This window comes from Galleria mellonella, unplaced genomic scaffold (assembly GCF_026898425.1).
Source record: "Galleria mellonella isolate WM207_F2 unplaced genomic scaffold, CSIRO_AGI_GalMel_v1 utg718, whole genome shotgun sequence".
NCBI classification, from domain to species: domain Eukaryota; kingdom Metazoa; phylum Arthropoda; class Insecta; order Lepidoptera; family Pyralidae; genus Galleria; species Galleria mellonella.
Window position 1 is genome coordinate 1224752 of NW_026442143.1, and position 26460 is coordinate 1251211.

The 26460-nt window shown below is 32.6% G+C and overlaps 1 protein-coding gene and 1 long non-coding RNA gene across 3 annotated transcripts in view; one reads left to right on the forward strand and one right to left on the reverse strand.

Annotated features, from left to right (window-relative positions):
• Window positions 1-26460, forward strand: part of LOC113516264 (MOXD1 homolog 1-like) — a 68563-nt gene that overhangs the window by 31366 nt on the left and 10737 nt on the right. The window contains exons 3-5 of the mRNA XM_026900655.3: window positions 21754-21903; window positions 22810-22968; window positions 25673-25985. Of these exons, the coding sequence (XP_026756456.2) occupies window positions 21754-21903; window positions 22810-22968; window positions 25673-25985 (622 nt within the window). The remainder of the gene's footprint in view (window positions 1-21753; window positions 21904-22809; window positions 22969-25672; window positions 25986-26460) is intronic.
• On the reverse strand, window positions 2023-14897 carry LOC128202037 (uncharacterized). Of its 2 annotated transcripts, none has more exons than XR_008253571.1 (3): window positions 14771-14897; window positions 3276-3453; window positions 2023-2804 (listed from the first exon to the last, which is right to left on the reverse strand). It is a non-coding gene; the product is annotated as an uncharacterized LOC128202037 (long non-coding RNA). The 2 variants fall into 2 exon arrangements; XR_008253570.1 differs by lacking the exon at window positions 14771-14897 and adding an exon at window positions 5343-5417.

Sequence of the window (26460 nt, forward strand, 5' to 3'; positions counted from 1 at the left end):
ATACAGCAATGACTATTATTGTAAGAAGTTAATAACGGTGAAGCAGTTGTGTTTGCATGGCTGTGTTTCGGTTTCAAGGGTGGGATATGGCGTGAATTTACAGGATACAGAGGAGTAACACCTGAGTCCTCAGGAATGGTAACGCATGAGGGGTATCATGGGCGAAACAGTATACTCTGTTATGTCCATGGTACTGCTCATGTCTATAGGTGACGGTTACCACTTTCCATCAGGTGGGCCGTCAGCTTGTTTGCCATTCTAAGTTGTATAAAAAAAACTCGCCTGTTTATGATGACGTATTTTCTGTTTGTGGGAAGAAAGTAGGTAGTTCCTTTTCAAGCAAAACATAAACATAGCATAAAATCACTTATTTTCTATGGTTTGGTAATTATTGACCACGAAAAGAAAATTAGCCGAAATACTAAATAGGCTGTTAGTGTTATTAAGGTTTTCTTTGGAGTGGTAAATTACTCGAGGAAAATTCGTTCTAAAGCCGTCTAATATAAGACCTAAGCTATGTTTCTTATAAAAGACAATGCTCTGCGGTTTTCGATGGCATGTCAACGGCCCAAGAAACGAACCATGACGGTTGACACCATCGTTGTCTCTTCCGTGCTCTGTTTTAGAAAAGATAATTGCGTACATTTTGTGTAGTCGTAAATATAATGGCCACTTATATTTTTTTTCAGCTATTAACCGTGATAACTAAAGACGTTCAGAGCTGTTTTTTTTTTTTTTTTACAACACAGGGGGCAAACGAGCATGCGGCTCACCTGATGGTAAGTGACTACCGCCGCCCATGATCACCCACAACACCAGCGGCATTGCAGGTGTGCTGCCGGCCTTTTAAAAAGGAATATACTCTTTTCTTGAAGGTTATGTTGTCGTATCGGTTCGGAAATACTGCTGCTGGAAGTTGATTCCAAAGAATGGTTGTGCGTGGAAGAAAGTGCCTTGAAAAATTTATTTTTATTAATTGTTTTAAATGGTTTAGGGGTTTTTACATTGTCAAATATTTTATCGTTTGCATTGCTGTGTTTCAGTTTGAAGGGTGGGATATGGTAATGAAATTACAAGGTACAGAGGCATAACACTTTAGTTCTCAGGAATGATAACGCATGAAAGGTATTATGGGCAATACAGTATTTTCTGTTATGGCCGTAGTAGAGTTCATGTCTATAGCCGACGGTTACCAGTTTCCATCAGGTGGGCTGTCAGCTTGTTTGCCATTCTAAGTTGCATAAAAATATATGTATAAATTAATTTAATATGTAAAGATATTAAGTTAGTGATTTGATTTTAATACTAAATATAAAAAAAAAATAGGAATAGAAATTATATTTTATTTGAAAGAGACCGACTTTTTTAAATAGCTAATAAATCAGAATGTTGTATAGTAATAAAAAGAAATTTAATCTTTTGATGGTTACGAATAAGAATATTAAACACTAATTTATATTCATTATAAATAAACTATTTTACTTATATTTCAAGACAGATGGATATTGTCGGTCCAGTGTTAGGTAATAAAGAGTATAGTCATAATATCTAAAATACTACCTAGCAGACATAGTTATAGGAACAACTAGTATTTTAATAATATACGAAATACTCAGAAGTACATATTTCATGCATACAGTAGTCGGTAGGTATCTATACAATCCCAAACTGCAAATACAATTTGCATACAGATGTGCAGCACTTGAGAAAATTTATTCTAGATATTAGATAGTAGGTCTGCGGTCGCCAGAACGTAAAAACATTTACATCACGTTTTTAAATTATTATTTAGAAACGTGATACACTTTTATTTATTTATTCTTTTGTTGTTTTTCTTTACGGAGCAAAAAACTGCATTTCGCGTAGCCAAGTCTACTTATAAGATAACATGCGATTCTGCGTTTTAAATTTTTTATCTGATCTATGAAACTTCTTGTCCTTCATCGGTATTTGTGTGTTAAAAATAGATGTAACATTATAGGATAAGCTTTCTCGTGACATATTCCCTTCACACTGTATATATGTATAAATATCATATATATGTATATAAATATATAAAATTACTAAGGGCGCTTTTTTGTGAAAAAAATATCCTTGTCTAAATAAATGGACTGTGAATAGATTGCTTGTTCGTTAAATCCTCACTGTTTAGGAAAGTAAAAATGTTGACATGAAATAAATCTATACAATGGCGGACTTATCTCCTTAAAGGGATCTCTTCCAGTCGCCCTTTGATAAGCTGAATGAAAGCAATCATGAACAAAAGTGAAATTTGTACCGCACTGGATTTATAGCGAATCATTATTCGACTATTATAAAAAAAATGAAAAATACTCGTCTGAATTAAGAAACTTGTAATTTTTAGCTTACGAGGCTTATATGCAATTTATTTTTAACCAACTTAAAAAAGCGATGTTTCTCTATCAGTATTTTTTGTATAAATATTACGTGATGTTATTAACTGGCGACATTCTAACCCGATTACGATGATTATTTTTATTATAGATTTGCTTTAATCCTGTGTTTGCCACGATAGAAGTAGTTTTTATGCGACATAAAATACAAGCTGACAGGGGGGGGGGGGAAAGTGATTGTTAGTAATAGAGACTGAGAATCCCATTGCTAGCAATATACCCAACCAGGTCGACCTCCTCGCGGTTCCCCCTGGAAACTATCACGGTTAATTCCTGATGAATTCATCATGATGGGCTAACTGGCCTTATTTCATTCTCATCTATCACCCTTCGCTGGTGCTCCGCCAGCGAATCCCGTTAGCGCAGGCGGGGTTACTATTCTATTTTCACCTATCAAAAAAAAAATACAATCTGACATCCTACTTGATGGAGAGTGGAAATATACAATATACATAAACATATACAATAAATAAACTTTAATTACTCTTACGTCACTTTCTACGTTAATAAATGCAGAGAATAGTTAGGAAACTACAAACATTTTACTAAGTATAGTCATTCACAACCTCAATTATAATATTAATCTTTAATAACTTTTTGAATTATAGTACCGCGAGCAATTTCCAGAAGATAATACAGGCTTTTGTTCGAGAAATAACCAATTACGTTCCTTCAAATATAGCAAACATTTGCCCAAAATTAATGAAGGTACCCTAAGTTTCGTGCTTATTTTAGTAATATATCTAGATAGTATGTTATGATATTACTATATATGTTAACGATTTTAACCTTTGTCCTTTACAATATCAAAAACTACGTGTAACTATGTTAAATCTTATGATTAGTTGAGCCCTAAAGTACCTTTCTTCTTCTTTTCATTTAAGAGTTTCCTCTTGTCGGTGCAACTAATTCATGCATCTTCTTTCAGCCAGTTTTATCCCAGGCCATATCCTTGATCTCCCTATACGACATGACACCTAGTGTTTCCTTTATCTGTTCCATGTAGTTATTCCTCGGTCTTCCTCTTCCTCTTAAGTTCCTTAAAGCACCAAGAGGTAATAAATAATCTCACTTTTACATAATATTACTAACTAGTTTTATGTCTGCTACTTCGTACACGTATTTCAGAAGTAGAATAGTAAATGAAAAAAAAATGAATTACCGTGTGGTCCCAGCATAGAATAGACCACCCCTTCCTTTCCTGTATGTGTCGTTAAAATCGACTAAGGGGGAGCGAGAGATGGGCAGCAGCATTCCTCTTAAAACATCTCTAAAACCTAACTGCGGTTGTCACGCCTGCCAAGCGTGTCAACTATTGGCAAAACTCCCCAAGGGGGAGGCTTATGTTCAGTATATATATATTCTTTATTGCACTAAAACATACAGTGACAACAATAAGTTAATAACAATGCTAGCAAAGGCGACCACAGTAGTGGACAGTTAAAGGTTGATATGATGATTATGAAAGTACATTTACCTTAAAAAAGTCTAATTCTAGATGGTGTCTACCACTACTATGTAATGGTCAATATGAAACATACACGATTTTTAAAGTTACACCTTTAGTAACAACCGTGAAAACCGCATCCAATTTCGTGCAGTAATTTTTGCGTGATGCCGCCTTTTACACTGACAAGGTGTATTCAGTTCAATAAATAATTTAATATGAAAATGTGAAAAACAAACTTAAGTTTGCGTGGAATTTTTTTGTAATACTTATTAGTATATCACAAGCCAAAAACTTCCGAGATAGCTTTTCAACTAAGTGGTAGTAGTCTCTAAGCTTCCACTGTCCTTGAGTAATCAAATCTTACGATTGCGTTAAAATTTTACAAATATATTCGTTATTTGATAAAGCAATGATATAGTGTTATCGAAATGATTTGCCTATGGAGCTAAAAAGTACAAAGAAAACACACAACGTAGAAAACAATATTTTGTCCCATAAAAAAACAATTCATTCGTACCAAAATTAACATGAAACCAACACTCTTGAGACGGTTCCCAAATATTGCATAACATATAACACACGTCAAATACAGTCAAATTGAGAAACGTCTCTGGTTCTAAGTCGGTAAATAACTTGAGCAGGATATTATAAGTAGGTAAACAATAAATTTATCTTATTACACTCATAACTTATGTCTTATTGTTATATAAATCGATCTCTAAGTTGTTCGGATCAAGTACAACATCCTTTGAAGTAAATAACTGAATAGGCGATTGTTTGGCTTCGATTGGTAACAACAAAGGACGATTCTATATCCGGACGTTTAATGGCTGTGTCTAAATAGATAAGATATATCTCATATTCAACTAATATTATAAAAAACAATGTTGTTGTTGTTCCTTTGGCGACGTATAACTTTATAGTTATGCGTCAATATGACAATAGGGTAGAATAGATGACCATTTCAGTTTTGTTTACACAGAAAAGGAAATTAATACAGGATAGTTGTTATGTAACAACAAAACGTATATTGTAATATATATATATATATATATATATATATATATATATATATATATATATATATATATATATATATATATATTTCATCCTTTTTCAATTTTGACGTGTGAGATCAAAACTAGTACAACACTTCGATGTAAAAAATAACCATTAAAATTTGTTAAAAATTTAGAATATTTTTTATACTACTTTGCTGTCATTGTTTGCCATACGGCCCGTCTGATGGTATATTAGTATACATAAATGTAGCCAATGATTATAAATTTTCATTACCTATTAAATATACATAATAGAATATATATTACATATACATTCTAATATAAATACAACTTACTATCGATTGTACACAAATACATTCACTGAAATTAGTTATACATTAATGAACATGAATATGTTATGTCAGTACAGTGTATAATCTGCTTTTGGTCTATTTGCAGATATTTTGACATATTTACCTGTTTTAAAGCCAGGCCAAATATTATCAGGGGCTCATTTAAAAGCCGTACAAACGCCGACTGCCTCGCAGTGTAATGTAACAAATGGTTAACCACTCCTGTGCGGAATCCCCGCTTAGTTAGAACTGGTACACTCGGGGGAAAAACTGAATAACATTTAATTTACATAAATAAGTTTATTCGTACTTCATTTACATTCGCCAATTCTAAAACATTTGTGGTCTTTCTTTTTGCAATCGATAACGTTTATTTGCGTGTTTGTCTTAATGCCACGATTAAAGTCACTGTGCGGTGTGGACTGCCGTACGGTGAGCGTGGACTGTAGGGGCGTTGGTTCAGGCTGGAGTGAAACACGGCGATTACTATTCTGAAGCCTCCGGTACCGTCTGAAGAGAGTATTTTTTCTTCTTGTCCTATTTCTTCTCGAGTGTAGTGCGTCGCTGCCCGGAAGCGAATGCCGCTCGACGGGAGGCGGCCTATCTTTATACCCGCCCGCTCGCACGATAACGTTTCCAACTCGCGTTAGCGAATCTGTGTGAGCGGGACGGGGCGAGAATGAACGAGACGCGTGTCTCTTCAGATCGGTACCCTATAGCGTTTATTTATTTATTACAATTTACAATTTCTTAATTCTATTTATTGTTACAATTTCTATTTCTATTTGTAGGTAATAATGACAACACGCAAAGGAATACTTTATTTAACTTACACTATCTTAAATCTATGTAAATCTATATAAAATAACAGAATACAAAACGATTAACTAGGACTTAACAACTATAAATTACGATATATACAAATAATGTCGCGAACAGTCACTATTTTCTTACGGAGCAAAATAATATGCGTGTCCGCGCCGAAACAATCGGGCATACCGAACAATTTGACCTCACGGTCAACAAAAAATCTTGTTTTTTTTTGTTTTTGTATGGATCGGACGACAGAAACAGAGCAATTCGTATGCACATCACGTATACTTAATTATGTCATTAGAATTAAGAGAGAAATTGGACAAAGGTGTCTCCTATACTATACGTATACTGGATCAAATGGAAATTATTAGCACCCTTTCATGGAACTAATAAGAATTAACAATTTTTATCAAAGAAAATGGGTTAAAAACGACAAAAAAATAAGGAAAATTAAAAAAGGAAAGAATGAAGATAAGAAAGAAGTGGGAGAAAGATATATCAAAAAATTCCAATTCTAATTCGAATCTTATTCTTAATTTCACTAAACGTATCTGGCAAACTTGCTACGGCTATAAATTACATCACGCGAATTTTATGATTTTTGAGCCCCTCCGTCCTGGTTATAAGTGGTCACATTTATACGATTGCTTACTTTTTGACGTTGTAAAGGCAGAACTAATAAAGTGGACAAAGTTTAGCTCTGGCATAAACATAGTATTTGAGATGGAGAAGGACGTATGTTACTAATTATCCCGGTCAATCAATACGTCCCAGTTACGCGAATGAACTCGTGAATTCGACTTCTAATTGTATAATATGAACTGTTGTACTGTATATAATTAATTAAAGCATGACTCACGATTACCAACTATTATACAAGTGGTAATACGAGTAGAATGATAACTAATATTATAACTTAAAAAATAAAGAAATTAGTCACAGCGTGGGGTCAATTTTAGTTTATTTATGGCTTTAATCTAATTTGTAATAATTTCATCATAAATCAGTCACAGTTATTTTAATTACTTTCGCTTCCGACATTGCGGATAATTGTTGCATTTTCTTTGTCACTCAAACGAATGTTTAGAAATAATTTAAGATTTTATTCCCCATATGAATATTTTGCACCACAAAAAAAAAAAAAAACAGTAAGTGTGTGACAAATTAAAAAAAAAATGAATATACTTATGACTGTAGTTTCTAATTCGATATTCAGAGGCATTAGTCATTTATTACCATTCTGGCGTTGATATACATTTAATTTGTAAACTGTTAAATTGTCTTGGCTAATTTAGCAAACTAAAAAAAATACAATTTAGACTGCACGACTTGTCTAGGAATCACTTTTCCCTTTAATAATAATAACTGTTTTTATTGAATAATTAATTACATTTACTTAGACCTACAAGTTACCGATGTAGGCCGAACCTGTATCTCAGTGAATACTTGAATAACTTCCTTAACGATTCCCTTAAATGGTTTATATGTTGTTTCTTCTTTTTATATCTCTATATAGCATCTTTTATTGTTCTGTTGCTTTGAAAAGGACATTAAAATAATTTTAGCAGCCACTTTATTACTCGTAAGTACGCAGAAGCCTGTCACACGCACCACGGAATACCTATTTGTATTTGTACCCACGTATTACAATCACGTACAGTGAATCACCCAATATATTACAACAGACACACATACAATGTAACAATTTACTCCCGCAGGAGTACACACACTGCCAGATTTGTATATTTATGTGTAGTGTGAAGTCAGAAAACATAAACTAATTAAATTTAGAAGGTCCCTTTGCCACAACACAAATTGTTGGAGTTATATTTTTTAGGGTCGGAGTGTAAACTGATTACACTTGTCTTTAACATGCCTTGCCTAGAAATAAACGCTTAACTGTGTTAGAAAATCGGGATATTAATTTAATGGCATTTTTTATATCAGGTAGGAGATATTCTTTGCCAATTATGAATTGACTTTGAGTTTGTTGTGAATCAAAATTTATTTTATACACAATTTCGTGTTCTAAATTCAAATATTATAAAATAGTGCTCCGCCTTAAATACGCATCGATAGATAGATTTGTAAAAATAATATATAGCCTATGTTAACCGCTGCTAAAGTCTAGGTGAAAGAATTTAAATTGTTAAGTAGTTTTTGAGTTTATCCATTACAAACAAACAACATTTTGTTAACAACAGAACCAGATTCTCATTTCGGTTGTAATTTCTTTTATCATTATAACTCCTACAGTTGTAAACTGATTTAGACTTTATCTGAAAGAATATACTTACAGATTGGTACTGTAAAAAAAATATCAAAATTGCTTCAGTAATTTAGTTTTTAAATGAAAATAACTGTTTTTGCCACAATTGAAAATGAATTTTTTTATGCAATTTAGAATGGTAAACAACCCTGTAAATTCACTGCCACATTCCCACCCTTCAAACCGAAACACAGCCATGCAAACACAACTGCTTCACGGTAGAAATACGAATGGAACAGAGGTGCAAACGTCTTTTGTCCTTTTATCCCTCTGGTTGTAGTTGTTGGTTGTTTTGTGGAAAATCTTAATTATTAAATTTGAAACATCTTGTATCTATAATATAAATTTATAATATCAGAACAACTTAAGTAAATCTCATTTTACTTACTATAAACGCATTTTTATTTTTATTCCTGTTTCGTAATTGAATACAGAAATATGGAATTTTGCATGGAGGTTTCTTAAGAAACCATGAAAAGAGCATTGAAAAAATTCACGGATAGATTATGCGCGTTGGAAATTTAAGCGGATTTCCTTCTTGTTTGTTTTATAAAGCCCGTCAAGTTCGTTAAAATTTATTAGTCTACTAGCTGTTACCCACGACTTCGACGCGCATGATCATGATGTATTCACTGACCTGGATAAAAAGTTCCCTATGTCCTTCTCCATTCCATATAGTATATGTACATATTCTGAGTGTTGGATTAAGTCGTTAAGGCGCCAAGATGTAATAAACAAACTCACATTCACATTTATATTAGTACCTTCCTTCTTCCAGAAGGAGGAAGTTCCTAATTCGCAACTATTTTTTTTATGTGTATGTTACGCGCTTACTCTGTCAAATTTTAACTGACTATAGACTCTATAGTATACTATAGTACTCTATAGTAAGTTACTACTATATTGATTCCATGTTTTCATTTCAAATAAAAAAAATAAATAAAAAAACATAGGCTTCCTCAATTGCTTTTTCCTCCGTAGAATGTTAATATGTAAACAACTATTGTTCACCATATTTCTTTTAACATGAGCATACATGCGTATAAAATTAAAAAATATCACTTTGATACTTCTTTATTTTTTTCTTAGATGTCAATACTTTATAAAATTATGAGTTAACAGGCGTGACCCGATACACATTGTTTGGTCTATTGTTTTCTACATATCGATGCGGCCGCCATTTTAAAATTATTCAAACTTGATTAACTGCAGGAAGTGAGACTAATATATAATTGGTCCTTTTTTAGAAGATACCGAGAATGCGATAGTTCAGAAATCAATGGGCAATTTAATTTTAGTTACCCTCCGGCTATAATCATATACGCCATAAACCTATATACTCGTATCCATGAAGCAGGGGCTACCCAAAATTCCCTTTCTTGTTATTGAATATTGAAATTTTGGAATTTATAGCCATACTTAGAATTAGTATGAGCATTTTGTTTAATGACCTTCTAAATTGTTGCTTGTGTACCTCTGTCCTATTCGTGTTTCAACCGTGAAGTAGTTGTGTTTGCATGGCTGTGTTTCGGTTTGAAGGGTGGGATATGGCGTGAATTTACTGGGTACAGAGGAATAACACCTGAGTCCTCAGGAATGGCAACGCGTGGGGGTATCATGGGCGAAACAGTATACTCTGTTATTTCCATAGTACTGCTCATGTCTATAGGCGAGGTTTTCCCAAGAGACTATAGCATGAGGTTCTTCAAAATGGGGGTAAAGAGGTTTCTTCTGGGTTGGCAACGCGCACGTAATAGCTCTGGTATTGCAGGTGTTCATAGGCTACGGTCACCACTTTCCATCAGGTAGGCCGTCAACATGTTTGCCATTTTAAGTTGTATAAAAAAAAGTTAGCTTATCTCGTATTTTACATGTTTTAGTGTGATGGAAAGTATGATATCCATTCTAATACCTGTACAGCCGATATAGATTTATTATTATATATAAGATATAAAGGTTGCCTGGAAAAGATCGCTTTTACTGATAAGGCCGTCCATTGTTTTCTCAGTGTGATCATTTCTTGTAATTTTTTGTGTTTATAAGTTTATTGCTATAATTTTTTTTTATACCACTGAGGTGACAAACAAGCATACGGCCCACCTGATGGTAAGTGGTGACCGTAGCCTATGAACACCTGCAATACCAGAGGTATTACGCGCGCGTTGCCGACCCAGAAGAAACCTCTTTACCCCCATTTTGAAGAACCCCATGCTATAGTCTCTTGGGAAAACCTCGGCAGGGAGCTCATTCCACAACCTGAGTGTTTGTGGGAGGAACATCTCTGAAACCGCCCAGTACGCGACCATTGAGGCTGTAGGACATGAAGTCCCTGTCGATGGCGAGCCGTACGATGGTAGAAAGTGGCTGTGGGTATCATATTGAGCAATTCCTCTGAGCTCAATCAATAAAGAATATCTATCTATCTATCTATTTTAGCGGAATCATACCAATATTATAAATGTGGAAGTTTGTAAAGATGTTTGGATGTCTAAATATATAATATGTTAGTTAATCATGCATAAACGGCTAAACAGATTTAATTGAAATTTAATATACTGATAGATAACTAACCGTCCTAACTTAATACATAGAATACTTTATATACTGATGTATATAAAGTAAGTAAGCAAAGCCACGGTAAACAGCAAGTCTTTAATAAAACTCTAAGTAGTTTCTCCCTTGTAAAATTTTATCATTGATTAATTAATTGTAGTTAATTTATCGAAGTTGAAAGGACAATAAGAAATAGTGAAATAGGAATTATTAAATGTTTTTCATATGCTCGAGATTAACGAGAGAACCTGACTACTGATTGTGGGATGATTATTTTGAGAATAAGATAACGATTTTTAGGGTTCAATACCCAAAGGTTAAAACGTAAATTCGTTTCCGTTACTGATTCAAAATATATTTTTTTCAACCCATTGGATTTACTCACATGTTGACAAACAACTCTGTCTTTTTTAGAGTTCTGTACCTCTAAAATAAAAAACGGAACCCTTATATGATCACTTCGTTGTCCGTCCATCTGCTCGTTTGTACGTCCGTCAAGACCCTTTTTCCTAGGAACGCATGGAGGTATCAAGTGGAAATTAATATCATATATTCAAGTTTGCAATCTCTTGAAGCAGTGAAAAATTCAAGCTTCTAAGTCGACGCAATCAAAATATAAATTTGTAGTTATTTCATAAAAAACTTAATGATTTTGTACGGAACCTCGTTGCGCGAATCCGACTCTCACTTGACTTGGTTTTTTTTGTTAAGTATGCTTTTAAATTAGTATGTTGATACCTTGGCAGTAAGTTGAGTGCCATCATGCAGAACCCATTTAATAGAGTATAAATATATTTCTTTCAGCACTAAAGAAGTAGAATTATCAAATGTGTGACATGTAATATAAAAATCCAAGAGGGTTAACTGCTGAACCCTCGACGTTTGAGACCGATTCGTACATGACCAGTTTTTTATTTAATTGGCTACACTTTATCTGAAAGATATATGCGTATGTTGACCGACGGACGCCATATACCCTTCGATCTTGCATTAAACATGTCACGTCTTATTCGGGTGAGTTACTTGAAATTCCACTACTGACGCCGAGTTTTAAATGAACTCGGAATTAACCTTACAACATTGAGTATATCACACACTTAGTGTGTTACGTTTATTGAATATATAATTGTATTTCATGGAATATTCACCGATTTCGGTATCTCCATGATCTTGGATCGAGTGATTGGGGTTAGTTTTTATGTTATATGTAAGTAAAAATAACATATACACATATATACACTAGAGAAGAGATGGCCGACTTGACTAGACCCAAGATCTACTGTTTACCGGCGAAACCCTGTGCGATCTACCAATTACATACTAGAGATCTCAAATGACATAGTTCAGTACAATTAAGAGGGAAAACATAAAACTGAAAATTATTTTTAGTAACTACTTATTTATATTAGTGTGAGCATTATGTTTGAGCATCTTCCGCTAGAAGAACAAAATATTATATTTTTGCCTTGCCACGATCGACTGGACTAATAGTCGCGATCGACTATATTAGAAGAAGACCATGCTGTCGTCATCGTCGAATGCAAGAGAAACTCTGTTTTACTCGTGTTTCTATTGCCGAATAGCTATGCTATACCATACTATACCACATCAGCTGTTAATTGTCCACTGTTGCACATAGGCCTCCATCTATTGGAGGGGTTTGCCAGTAGTACGCTTGGCAGGCGGGTTGGTAACCGTAATTTGACGTTGGAGATGTTTTAGGAGAGACGCTGCTGCCCATCTCTTGACTATTAAGCTCTCTAAGTCACTTCTAACGACACCCACGGGATAGGAAGGGGTGGCCTATTTTATATCGGGACCACAGGGCAAACAGCTATTCTTGCTTATCTGTATTTCGGTTTCATTAGGCCGTGTTCATATCTATTTAAATAGAGATGGATAATTTTGAGCGTTTTATACAGGGGCCGGATGTCTTCGTTCATCTGTCATAATGACAGGTGTCGACTCGACACAATCCTTCAATTTAGGAATTAGATAGCATTGACATAAATCCACAACTCGATATCGATATACATTGGATATCATCGCTCGCGCAAATGTAATAACTACAAAATGCTTATCAATAGGATTCTTCATTATATGCATTTTTCTTTATTACTATTATGAAATTTAGGTAAGCTATTAGTCTAAGTTGAGAGATCAACTCAAGTCAAACGATTTGACTCGAACTTAAATATCGATAAATGTATCGAACACTATTACGTCAATCACTAAGCTTGATCCTAGAACAATTTTGACATTTAAATATGGAAATGTTTTAAAATTGTATTAAAAATAGAATATAGACAAAAATTTTAAATGCGATTCCTGTTATGAGATTCCTTATATTTTATAAGTTTTATATAGAAATAAGTGTAAAGCACAATTTCACAGGAAGAACAGGTATTTTAGAAATATTGCGGACATTCTTCGACGACCTTCATGGAATGGAGCTGGCATGTGTATGCGAAAAGGTCGATCATTTCGCCCTTACATATGCATCAAGCGTTACGTTACGCTATCTATGTATATTGGGCATGGGTAATATCAGTACTGCTTCGATATCTATATATTGGGTTCCTCTGGGCATTGATGGCGGAAAAAGATATGGATATTGTAAAAACAATATATAGAGTTCTCCATTCCTAATGCTTATGGCTATTATAAAAGCATAACAGCTTAAATCTTTAGGTAACGTCACAGTATATAATTACATTGTGATATCCATGCTGATGTAATTGACGGTCATATTTTCTATCAGTTGGGACCTTAGCTTTTCATCCAATCTTAATCTGAGCAAAACTGTTTGTTTACTTTTGACGTCTTAACTGACTGTTTTAAAATTTAGTTCACAAACATTTTCAGGAATGTAGCATAGGATTTACTTTTTTTTGGGCAATAAATGTATCAAGGTCACACGGACGAAGTCATAGGTCAAAATTAGTATCATGTAAATCTCGTAATCATTTACATATATTACGACACAACAAAATTAAATGTATTTTATTGTGAACATCGTGTCATTACCGGGCGTTTTAAAACAAAGGCGTTGATAATAGTCACTCGTGCAAGGTGCATGCGGGCACTTGACACCTGCACCTTATGATTATGTATTCGTAGTTCGAACGCAGCTTGAATTAACTTAGTTAAGTTGGCCACAGCTTTTTACTATTCCCTTCCGTCACTGTATAAATTGAATCTTCGTAAATCCCCGACTTTAATCTAGATTAAGATATGCTTAATTATAGCCAACTGCTTTCGTTAGCGCGAAGTCGTTTCCTTTCGTTTACAGTTTTTAAAGCACTTCAAAAGGAAGTTCTCAATGAGATATTTTTGTGGCTATGTTACGATTACTTCGCAGATTCTATATTGAATTTCAGAATTTTTGCAATCGATAGGGTTTATTTCCGTATTAATAATTATGATGGGGATTTATACTCTAAGGATATCTCGAAGAATTGAAATTGGAGGAGTGAAATATAAATGTTACTTCTCTGCCATAGGGTGTCTGGTGTAAAATCGTATTATTACTATTTAGATAAAAACTTATATGTTAATTCCGGATTATTATCTTTGTACCAAATTTCATTCAAATTGATTCATCTGTTTAATTATGATTAAGTAGGAAATATCCAAATATCTTAGACTAGTATAATAGATGGACGTTAGCTGATGCACATTATGGTACAAAATTTATTATTTAAGTAAATATAATGCATTATGAATATTAAATACTAGATGTGTAACAGAATTGAATATACTTGTACAAGTATAGATACAAGTTAACACATACAAAGGTCTAATTGAATTCATACAATACAGCGAGTGTTGTATTAATTAGACGCTATATATTGAACTTTCATAAATAAATATCCTAATAGATGTAACTATTACTGTAGTACTGTAGCAGCTACCTTCTTATTCAAATACCGTACGAAATCGTTGGTAATAGATGGTGCTCAATTTTGATATTCATCCCAAGTTATGAAGCGACTTCCTACAGGAAGAGGATCTCAAATTCTTAGATTTTTTTTGTAATCTATAGATTTTACTTATATGTTCATAGTGAAGCAAGAATCTGCATTTTGACACGATTAGACATTTTAAATTCAAAAAATTTCAAACTTACATATTTGAAAAACATCATCGATTCACGAAATTAAACGTTCCAAATTTAAATATCATATTTTTAAATTAATGTATTCAAGAAATAACGTCGATTATTAATTAAGATTCGACGTTCTAAATTCAAATATCATATTTTCAATATCAAATTAATGTACCCAAAAAACAATGTGTGCGTGTTTCGTCACAATTGAAAGGCTTTTTTTGCAGAGCAAAATATACTCATCAAATAAACGATCTGACAGTCAAGTAAACTTAATGTGTTACATTTGTAATTGTATTAAATAGGTTACGTATATTATTGTGCCTTAGAAACTATAGAATGACAGAATGATTGATTATGGATAGAGATTCTCTCGAGACGCTAGTGAGTAATTGATAGGTGATCTTTTATCTGTATTCTTCAAACTGTATGTGTGAATTTGTGAAGCTCATGAAATCTATACATTATGTTTATGAAGTGATTAATTATATATATGTATGGCCGCTGGTTATACCTACTTGCAAAACTGTTCTGCCTAAATGCATTTACTAATTGTTTAATACAAAAGGGCTATTTATTTATTAGGATATTACAGCAGCACGACGATAATTCAGCACGACGGTTTCCACGGAGACCACGTGGGGCTTGACCTGATAGGGTATATAGCTAGCAATGGTATCTGATAGCCCGTATTACTAACAATCCCTTTCCTCTCATAAAACAGCGTTATACCCAATTGATAGCAAAAAGAATTATCGAAATCTGTTCAAACGTTTGACGTTATCGCATAACATAGCCTTAAAAGTACACATGAATTATTGAGAAGAATTGTTATGCCCTTTTTAAGAAACTGCTTAAAAAGCATTTTGCTCTGATTGAAGAACAGACATTCAAACTTTAGTTTTTGTAATACGAATTCTATTTAATAATTCATTAGGTACATTCTTGACAAGCGATTACATTAAACGATTTTAATGTTGAGTAGATACTAGGCATATGTAAATATTGTAAGCAATCTCGAAATTGGGGCTTGAAAGGAACAAATATATCTCTGTTCAGACTTACATTAATTGTATATAAGTAAGTTTGCGCAATTTAATCTTGTATTAATGTCAAATACACTCGAAATATATGCTAATGGAGAATAACATAAATTGTATTCTAGAGTTAGAATAACTACATAAGAAATCCGAGCAACGTTTCCATTTGGCACTATTAGCATATTTAAATTATCCTCGTTATTGTTGTACTTAGTAATGATACTATTCCACGAGTTTATTTTTTAGTTCATTAATTAATAATAACAGTAGTAAAGTATATATTTGAAATAAATGTATGTTTTTATGTGCAATAAATATTTATTGAACATAGAAATATATATCTATGGGCAACAGTAATTACAAAGTTTAATATATAAGTATAAAATGTAACATTATGCCTAGCACATTAGTGTCTAAACTAGGCCTAGCCTATATCTCAGACACCAATGCCTTCAATTAGATATCTCCTAAGCTCTTAATCCTTTTATCGTTTCATTACAATCAACTTAGCCATCTTTCATACGACTTTTTCTATGCACGTGCATGAATACTGTAGCTTTCTATTAATGAAGCCAATTGGCACCCGTCCAATGCTAAACTTGATAACGAACATCGACAGCATCGAGACACGTTCTCGATTAATTACAATGTCTCTATTGCTTCTGTATGTTGTTTTAAAAAAAAAAATACAATCTCTACTGTTTAGATATCATAAAACAAATGTAAAGGCCTGCGTAGACAGTACATTTTGTCAAATTTTCCTTTTGTATAAGCATCCGTTCATTCAATACGTGTGCAAGCAGTTTTAAGAGATTTATAACCAAAAGAAAATAACTCCTACGATTGTCTCGTATTGGATTTAAAGCCTAGGGTAACGAGGCAAATATTATCAAAAATTTTGTTCGCAGACAAAATGTTTTATCAACGCAGGTCTTAAAATTAATTTGGATTTTCCATGAGGAGTGCGGCAACGTAAGGATTAGTAGGTTAATATACATAGGTATATGGTATTGACATCTGATATATGGGGAATTTTTATATTTATTGGGTGAAGGTAAGGCGATAATAAAGCAATGCTGTCAGATTTTTTTATTTAGACTGCGATAATTTGTGACCATTCTATCGTGTAACCAACTAGAAATGCTAGATAATGCACTGAATATAATAGTATTATATAAGTCAATATGATGAGAAATCTAATGCAAATAGAGAATAGTACAGTAAAAATAATTACCAACTTAATTTGTCCGAGAAGCTGCGTTTCGAAGAACTAAGCGGCATACCAAAAAATATGACAGCAATGCTAAAACTAAACATGGGAACTACCGCAAGATTGCAATCATACAGCCATACACGGACGATATTAAATTGTATCATGTTGCGCAAATTCCGCTTAAATTGAATTCCAATCTACCTGAGGTTACTTTATTTAATTACAATCTTATTACGATGGGTAAAAGTGGAGAATCGATCGCCTGTCCAGGTCCTCGGGTGTTTGACGTTATTCCGTATGGCGCAGCCATTGTGCCTCGATTCTCATGCGCGAACCATCCAGCCGATTCTTAAAACTTATTCTTTTGTGTGAATGTAGAAAGAATTTTAATGCTTCCGTTTGAACTTGGTATAAAATAGCACAATAGAAATGGCTTGTTACGTAATACCGCCACTTGATAGTCCGCAATCATTCTGCTACATTTACAATTCTGAACGTGTCACAGAGCAATTTTATAGCCACTGTCTATATAGGCCTACTGGGCATACGATATGCAAGTCAAGATCAATGAATATCTGATTGAAGCTCTGGGAATGACCGTGAATCAGTATAGGGTAGTTTAAAATGTACATCACATTCATTAATATAGCATGTATTAAATTGTTATTTTATACTCAGGTGCGATGAGGCCATTAAAAATTCGACTAGAGCAGTTTTATGTCTTTTTTTGCGATTTATCTGTGAGTATAATCCTACAGTATATCCAAAATTAAATTGTGGCATGGCAGTTAAATTTATAATGCTCAGTTAAAATATTGTAAAACTACGTAATTCCTCTTGAATATTTATTTCATCTAATTCTTTTCCTTTTTGTTTACTTTTATTTCTTGTTAAATATTTTTGTAATGAAGTGTTAAATTAAACAGTATATAAATATTTCTTTCTTTTCAATTGAAAGTAACATTGAAAATTTAATGTTCAATCAATTTATTATTAATATTGAATTTTGCACTAATTAAACTAAATTATTCCCAATCTGAGAAAGGCACTTGGAGTTAAAGGTACGTGTATTTTTATCAAAAATAAAAACATCTAAGGAATTGCACATTTTCGATAAATACTTGACTCCACTCACACCTTGTCTTACGATAACAGCTTGTTTTTAATTGGAGCTTAAAAGTAATTTATTTGATTTTTATATATTAATGATAATCTTGTAAACATTTACCGTTATTGAACATTGCACACTCAATGTTATATATTGCTATTTTACTAGTTACTACTTAGTTAGCTTTTACAACTTTATGTGACTGAGGAGTGATCATATCTATATAAAGCAGTACAGCCAAAGTATTTGTTTGATCGCGCTAATCTAGCTAAAAAGCTAGTAATTTAATAATATAACAGTGTGATTCCGGCATAAAATTGGCCACCACTTCCTTTCCCGTGGGTGTCGTAAAAAGCGATTAAGGAAACTTATTTGTCGAGAAATGGGCAGCAGTTTTAAAACTTCACCATAGCCTAACTACGGTTGCCAACCCGTCTGCCAGGCGTAGCAACTACTGCCAAAATACCCCCAAGGGGTAAGTCTATATTAAGCAATGAACGGTTAATGGCAGCAGCATTATAATCACGGAAATATGAATGTCAATTGTAAACCAGTTGATCAAGTAAATCTGCTAAAAACCCAGGATGTAATTATGTGTAGGTACATATTTTTTGTACCGTGGGAACGTACCTACACTACAGCTATCGCGAAATCCAGTTTACGAGTAATTTTTATGGACAATATGTACGTTGGCTGTATGTATTAGATGTTGGTGCCTTTGCTCCTGTTATTGTGATCATGCTGTGTATGTCACAATCACAATTTCAAATTTTGTAGTTTAGAAGTTACTAATAAAAAAAAATTAAGGTATTGATCCTTCACCCGTTTTAGACCTACCGTAACGTCTCTACTATCTATATTAATATTATAAATATGAAAGATTTGAGTTTTTGTATTTTTCCTTCTTTGTAATGATTTTTTCTCTGTTTGTAATGGTTAAACTCAAAAACTATTTAATCTATTTTAAAAATTCTTTTACCTATAAGCGAGTAACATAGACTAAATATTATATTTTATCTACTCGTGCAAAGTTGGGGTGGATAGTTAGTATTTGATAATTAGCAGAACATTATTACGTATAATGTAGACTTAATAATCTTCAGGTACCCACAACAATCCTATTGTGTTTGTATTTAATGCATTATTCTGTATTGTACACAAACATTTATTTTTAAAAGTAATGTACAAAAGCGAGCTTATCTCTAAGAGCTTAAGCTTATCGATAAGATAAGAGAAGATAAGGTCTAATAAGAGATTTCTTCCAGCAAACCTTTTCATGTGAATAAAATTGTTATTAAAAAATAAAAATGTGCAATCATATTATTTGTGTACATTGCAATAAAACACTTAAATACAACTATTATTTCAAGTAGAGGGCAGAAACAATACGACAACAATTGTTTTAATGTTTTAAAACAATAAAATTGAAAATTATTCATTATGCCTCTCCCAGTATGGTGTGAATAATATGTTGCAATGTATTTCTTTATTTTTTTATGAAATTTGTAAAGTCAAAAAGTTGCTAGTCTTCCGAATGAAAATAGTAACTATTGCCTGTGGATATAATAAGCACTATAGATGCCATTTACCGCACAATACAAACATTTGTATTCATGAGTATGTTTGTATTGTTCTCAGTGTTTTCTATGTATAATATGTATGTGTTGTATATATACAAGTATACGGAAAAATAAATACTAGGTTATGTTGAATCAATTATGTATTAGGATGTAACAACTTTGTAATGAATAAATAAATACATTTTGCCACCCTTTCATACAAAAGATAAATTTACAAAAAACAAAAACTTTCTATCAATAGTCTAATACCCATAGTGCAACTTCTGCTTAGAAGGCGCTTTGTCTAATGATATTTACTTTCATGTTATATACAATAATGTCACTTAATTTTTTGTATTCGTATTATACTTTCCCTTTATGCTTCTTTTATTCATACAACATAGTGCGTGTGACAGGAATCTAATTAAATTTATAGAGAAATAAAAAATATTAAATTGGAAATGGATTCAACAAAACATTTGGTTATGATAACTATAATGTTTAATGAATAAATTTAAATTTCGAAGTCTCACCGAAATATATTATAATTATTTTACGACGATACGTGATATCGTTTATATCATTAGCTGACATTAGCATCACACTACAACGCACATATACGGCCAAAAGTGTATCTTCAATACCATTACATGATCCAAGTAACCGTCCTTACACAATAAGCATCAGCTGTTCTTAATACTAAAGATAGGATATCATTCTTACCATGACATTTGTAGAATAACCCCCTATCATTAAGCCAGGTGCTCGAGGCACGTGCTACGACATCTGCTGGTGAAAAAAGAACGAAAAAAAATTATTATTAGTACCTACCTTATTGCGCTCTTCCGACACATCTGCTTCTATTTTAATATCCCGTCATCTGTCCTCTTAGATTCTATTCGATGTTTCCCTAAATAGAAATTCGAATTTATACTCATTCTTAAGAATATAAAGATTAAATTGCAATGATTTCGAATTTGTACATAGAACAAAGCATGTTACTAGATTATTCTTCAGATATAAAAGGTTAGATTGAAAGGTCGTTGGTTGCCTTTCAAATGTTAACTTCTGTTATTTCTAACGTATTGGTGCCCTTTGCAAAGCTTTTTTCAGTCTTAACTTTTATAGTCTCTGTAACTTTATATTTTTTTTATTATTATTTTATTATGAGCTTCTGATATCAAAACAGGCCTCTCATTCACCTATTTTTTACGCTGAATAGAATGGCAAACAAGTTGACGTCTGACCTGATAGAATGTGGTAACTGTAGTCAGTAAACGTTACTACCACCATCGACATCACAGAATACATTACGATGCTGTCTACATTGCCATTCTTCGTTTAAGAATCTAAAGGTTATGAAGTTATGCCTCCGTATGTTATTACTGTAAAAAATTTCAAACTTGAAATTATCTTTCTTCAAATAGACTTGTTTACAAGCACTTTTAAATCGTATTTTTTTTTAATCTACTGCAGGGTTCGGAAGGTTATCTGTTGAGAAGAGCCGGCAAGAAACACAACAGTTATTCTTTTAAAGCTTTGTTAACGCATATTATAAGTTTACATGTATTTATTTAACTGTACTATGTCTAAAGTTCATGATCAGTCAGGTACTTCAAATTAAAACAGACATACAAGTACAGCGGTTTAGTGGCAGACATACATACGAGTGGTACTGAGATATCCATGCATACAACTTTTGTATAAAATCTCCATATGGATTTGTAGTAATGGGAATTAACAGCCCCATTACTATCAATATACCCTGGTCCCTATCGTCGTTCCGATGAGCCAATTAACCCGACTTCACTGTTATATATATTTTCCTCCGCAATAAATTTATAATTAAAACATCTCTTCTTATTCCAGGACTGCCATGGTCTCGAGGTAGAAGGGAAACCAGTTGCTGATGAAGTACAGAATTATGAATTGATATCAGGTCACCAGAATCGTACGCATACCACTATTGAGTTTAGGAGATTACTAAACACAAAAGACAATCAGGACTTTGTCATCGGTGTAAGTACTTTTGTTTCAGTTACATTGCCAAAAAATATATATGAAAAAAAAATATGTATATGTAATATGATTACAGTAAATCTAAAAATAAATATCAAAGATATTGATTGACTTTCACGTCGCATAATCTTATTTGAACTCCATATAACCTTTATTTTCAATCACAATGGCACTTAATTTCTATAGATTACAAAATTGAAAATATATAGGTATTTTAACATTCAGATTGGACAGAATCTGTCCTAGAGGATACTCTTTATTACGGTATTCTGGCCCCGCATTCGGCCGTTAGCTATATAAAGAATAGACGACTAAAAAATAAAAAGTTAGAAGATTATAAAGGGTAGCCAAATAAATAAATAATTATATTTTACCTACCTGATCGAGATATTGAATATTTGAAAAGTTATGCTTACTTTATATTCCTAGGGTTGTGTATTTATTTGAAAGCATAGACATCCAGTACATACATACTTTTCTCGTACCAATTTTTTTTACAAGAAACATTTTTCGATATGAAGCTCACATATACATAATTTATATGCCGGTCCATTTTTATTACTTTAAAAGGATGTATTTAATTATGAAAATTTAGAGAAAATTCTTGAGAATTACATGTTTAAAACATATACAGGATAAATAAACCCCTTGGTATAACTAAACGGTATTTGCAGCCATTGACATATTTGAGATTATTTTCCAGGAAGGGCAAGGACTTTTAAAAATGGCGCACATGTACTTTTAGACGTGTGTATTAATCCATAACTGAAAGCTCTATTTCTGGTGCTAGGGTGTGCACCAGACAAATCAGGTGTGGGCACGAGACAAATCTGGGGTGGGCACTTAAATACGCCTATATTTGCAGATGAACAAATGGGAAGAATTTAAATAAATGTTTTATTGCAGGACGATACAACCCAAGTTCTGTATGCTCTCGGACCTCCAGGCTCGGATGGCCAACTGCCGAAACATGTGGACAGTGGCTCCAGGCCATTGCGGCTGCTGCAGCCATTTACAAGTCCTAATTCCGCACCACAAATGCATTGGGATGTGACGATTAATAACGTAAGTAGAAAAATATATAAAGTTCTAATAAGCAGTCGCATCAATATTGACTCAATTTTTTTTAAAAAACGAATGATCAAATGATGATGATGTATCCCGTGGTTTAACCCATGTGAATCAGTATATAAAGTAACCTATGTGCTAGGTTAGGATGTAACCTATCCATGTACTAAATTTTATTCAAATAGGTTCAGTGTTTTTTCGTGATAGAATAACAAACATCCATTCCTCCATCGTAACAAACTTTTGGATTTATTGTATTAAAAGGGCATTTTTCCTAATCCTGTTTTAATTTACGCTTAATACTGTGATGGAAATGATACTAATAATGACTAGCGGCCCCTTTTTTAACATATACTCGTGTTGATCTTGCGGTTTTCACGAGATGTTTAGATGTTCGCCACTCAATCAGTCTCAAAAGTCTGAAAGAATTGTGTTGAACTTGGCACATCATGAATCATATCATTAATACATACTTCATATTCTAATTTAGGAAGATTGTTTTTAATCCCTAAAGTAATCTTCAAAAAACTTGTCTTTTACGTAGCAATAGAGATAGAAAAGGACGTAAATAATAATAATAAACTCTTTATTGCGCACAGTAGAGATGTATACAAGGAGTATTTATACAGAATGTGCATATACAAAAGGCGGCCTTATCGCTGAAAGCAATCTCTTACAGACAACTTGGCATAAAGAATGGATAAGTAAATTACTTTTTGTCAGTCAAAAAACATATCCTAGTTTCGCTGAAAAATGGGCTCGGCTAATTTTACCTTTTCAATGGTGGTGTACTAAATAATAGAACAATGTAGACACAAATCTTTCGACAAGCACAAATTGTATGAGAAAACAACTGTATTACAAGCTTTAATAAGCCCCTTACACAGTCTATAGTAACGACAAACACTATTAAAAGGCAATTTAAAAATAATTAGGTTCTCTATATAAAAAGTGCTTAAATATTTGCGTGCTACTTGCGGTTATTTGAAAATAAAAATAAAGATTGTGTCCCACAAATCAACGGACTTCAATTGTGACAAAACCAGTTATTTTTGATTAAAAACTAAGCTATTGAACCGATGTTAATAAAATTTAAATGGGAACAAACTAAATCGGGAATTTTCTACATCGATTTAGAAATTGAATAGTTGCAACAAACATTCAAAAGTTGCAACCGATTCTATTTTGAAATTTTGTATACCCCTTTTAGACACCCTAGCAATAAAAGTAAAAATATTCCAAATTTCAAATCAAATCAAAAAATCATTAATACATGATTTCTTTACGCTTCAACATATATCATATATAGTTTCTGAAATATAGCGCTGTGACAGAAGGATGGATGGAGAAAGTCGAACTACAAAGGTTCCTTTGTACTTTTTTGATACAGGACCCTATTTTTACGTATTCATTTCATATTTCTCTTCTGTGCTTTCTTTCTGGAGTTGCGAATCTAAGGACATACAGGTCAAATCAAAATGTCTGTTTCAATAGATAAGATAACCATATTTTTTTGAAATTATCACAGAAAGATTCCCTAAATAAAATTACTAAGAATTCAAAACATTTAAATAATTTATCTATTGTTTTTTTTTTATTTGATCATTAGCAGCCTGCATTTAATGGTCGGGTTGGTTTGATTACATTTTTATTAGTTTGAACCAGACCATACGTGATATGTCAAGTAGGTTCAAAGTAACAAACTTGCAAAAACAATTCAAAGAAAAGATTTAAAAGAAAATCTTTAAGTTCTTATTCTTGTGTTGTTATTACAATTAATTATTCTGTGGTATTGTGTAGTGGCGCTTTATAAATTAATCCTTGCAGTTTTAATAGATTTAAATTGTAATCTTGTATCTTCACCGCAATTTGTAGCTTTTATATTAAAATCTCTGTACCTTTATATCGTACAACTAGACAATCTAATTTGTTTATGGCGGGGTCAAAAGTACTCAACACTACTTATATCTCGTAATAATTTTATGCGCATTGTTGCAGTGAAAAGTGCTACCAGCACTATACATAAATTAAAACTAAATACACAACTTATTTTTAAAATAAATTGTACTGGCTTTGTGACTATAATCAGCTAATTATCTTTTGAGTTTTTGTTTTATTTCTTATTTTAATAATTATTGCAAAATAAGTACATTATGTTTAGTTAAGTACAAGTAATCGATAATTTACAATCAATTTTACGTCTTTTTTATTTAATATGGTGTAATAACCAATAATTCGACTAACTTGTTATTCATGATTAAATAAGTATATGTATTTTCAAATATTACTAATAAATATTGACAATTAAAATGTAAAATGAAATAAAATATTAATTAAATAATAAAATATTGATAATAAAATAACGGAACTTATGGAACGTCTTCGAAAAGCGTATAATAAAATTATCTATTAGTCCTGATTTCACTGCGTCGATATTAACTTATTCTCGGAAATTCCTTTGAATTCTTTGTAATAACTTTAGGAATATCCCGGACTATCACGTTAATTAAAAAATATCGACACTTATATTATCCATCGAATTTTCGTTTAATTAGATTTAGCAGTTTCTGAGATTTTATTACTGACTATATAGTTGTTTTCTAAAAAGTGACGATTTAAAACAGCTTGTAAACTATTCTATTTGAATAAATATTATTTCTATTTTATTCTCCTCGCTGAATATTTAATATTTCGTTCACAGCTATCAATTCCACATGACATGGCAACGTTATTCTGGTGCAAAATCTTCAAAGTACCCGATCTACCAAAGAAACATCATATTGTTGGATACCTACCGCTTATAGATAGTAGACCGATTAGAAATGGGGTACCGGTCGTAGAGAAGAACAGTCTGTCTCCAGTACATCATATGGTATTGTACGAGTGTGCTGTGGATCCTGATGAGTATTCGTGGAACGAGTGGGCCGAATCTGTGGGGTATTTTGGACCGAACCGACCTAGCGAGTGGGCGATATGCGCCACGCCAATAGCAGCTTGGGCTATGGGATCCAAAGGTACTTATAAATTTTTTTATATTTTAATGTAAGAACTACCGTGTATTTTAGTGGAAAAAGCTAGAGTAGTTTAAGAATCATCCGAGACCATATAGTATAGTATAGTCATGAGCGACTGTAATGTGAGCACGAACCTGACTATAATATGTGTATTTACGAAACTTTTTACAATGTTAACTAATATTATAAACGTGAAACTGAATTCTTTTGTTACCTCTTAGTGCCTTAACGGCTTAACTAAACACTATGAAATTTAGTACTATTTTTATTTTATTTATTTAAACTCTATTGCACCATAAACAAAAATATACAATGACAAGTGAATAATCCAAGTGCAATACAGTAACATAAATACAGATTGAAATATACACATAAAGGTACAAAAGGCGGTCTTATCACTAGGGCAGTCTCTTACAGGCAACCTTATGTATGAAATGGAGAAGGATATAGGGCTATTTTTATTCCGGTCAATCAG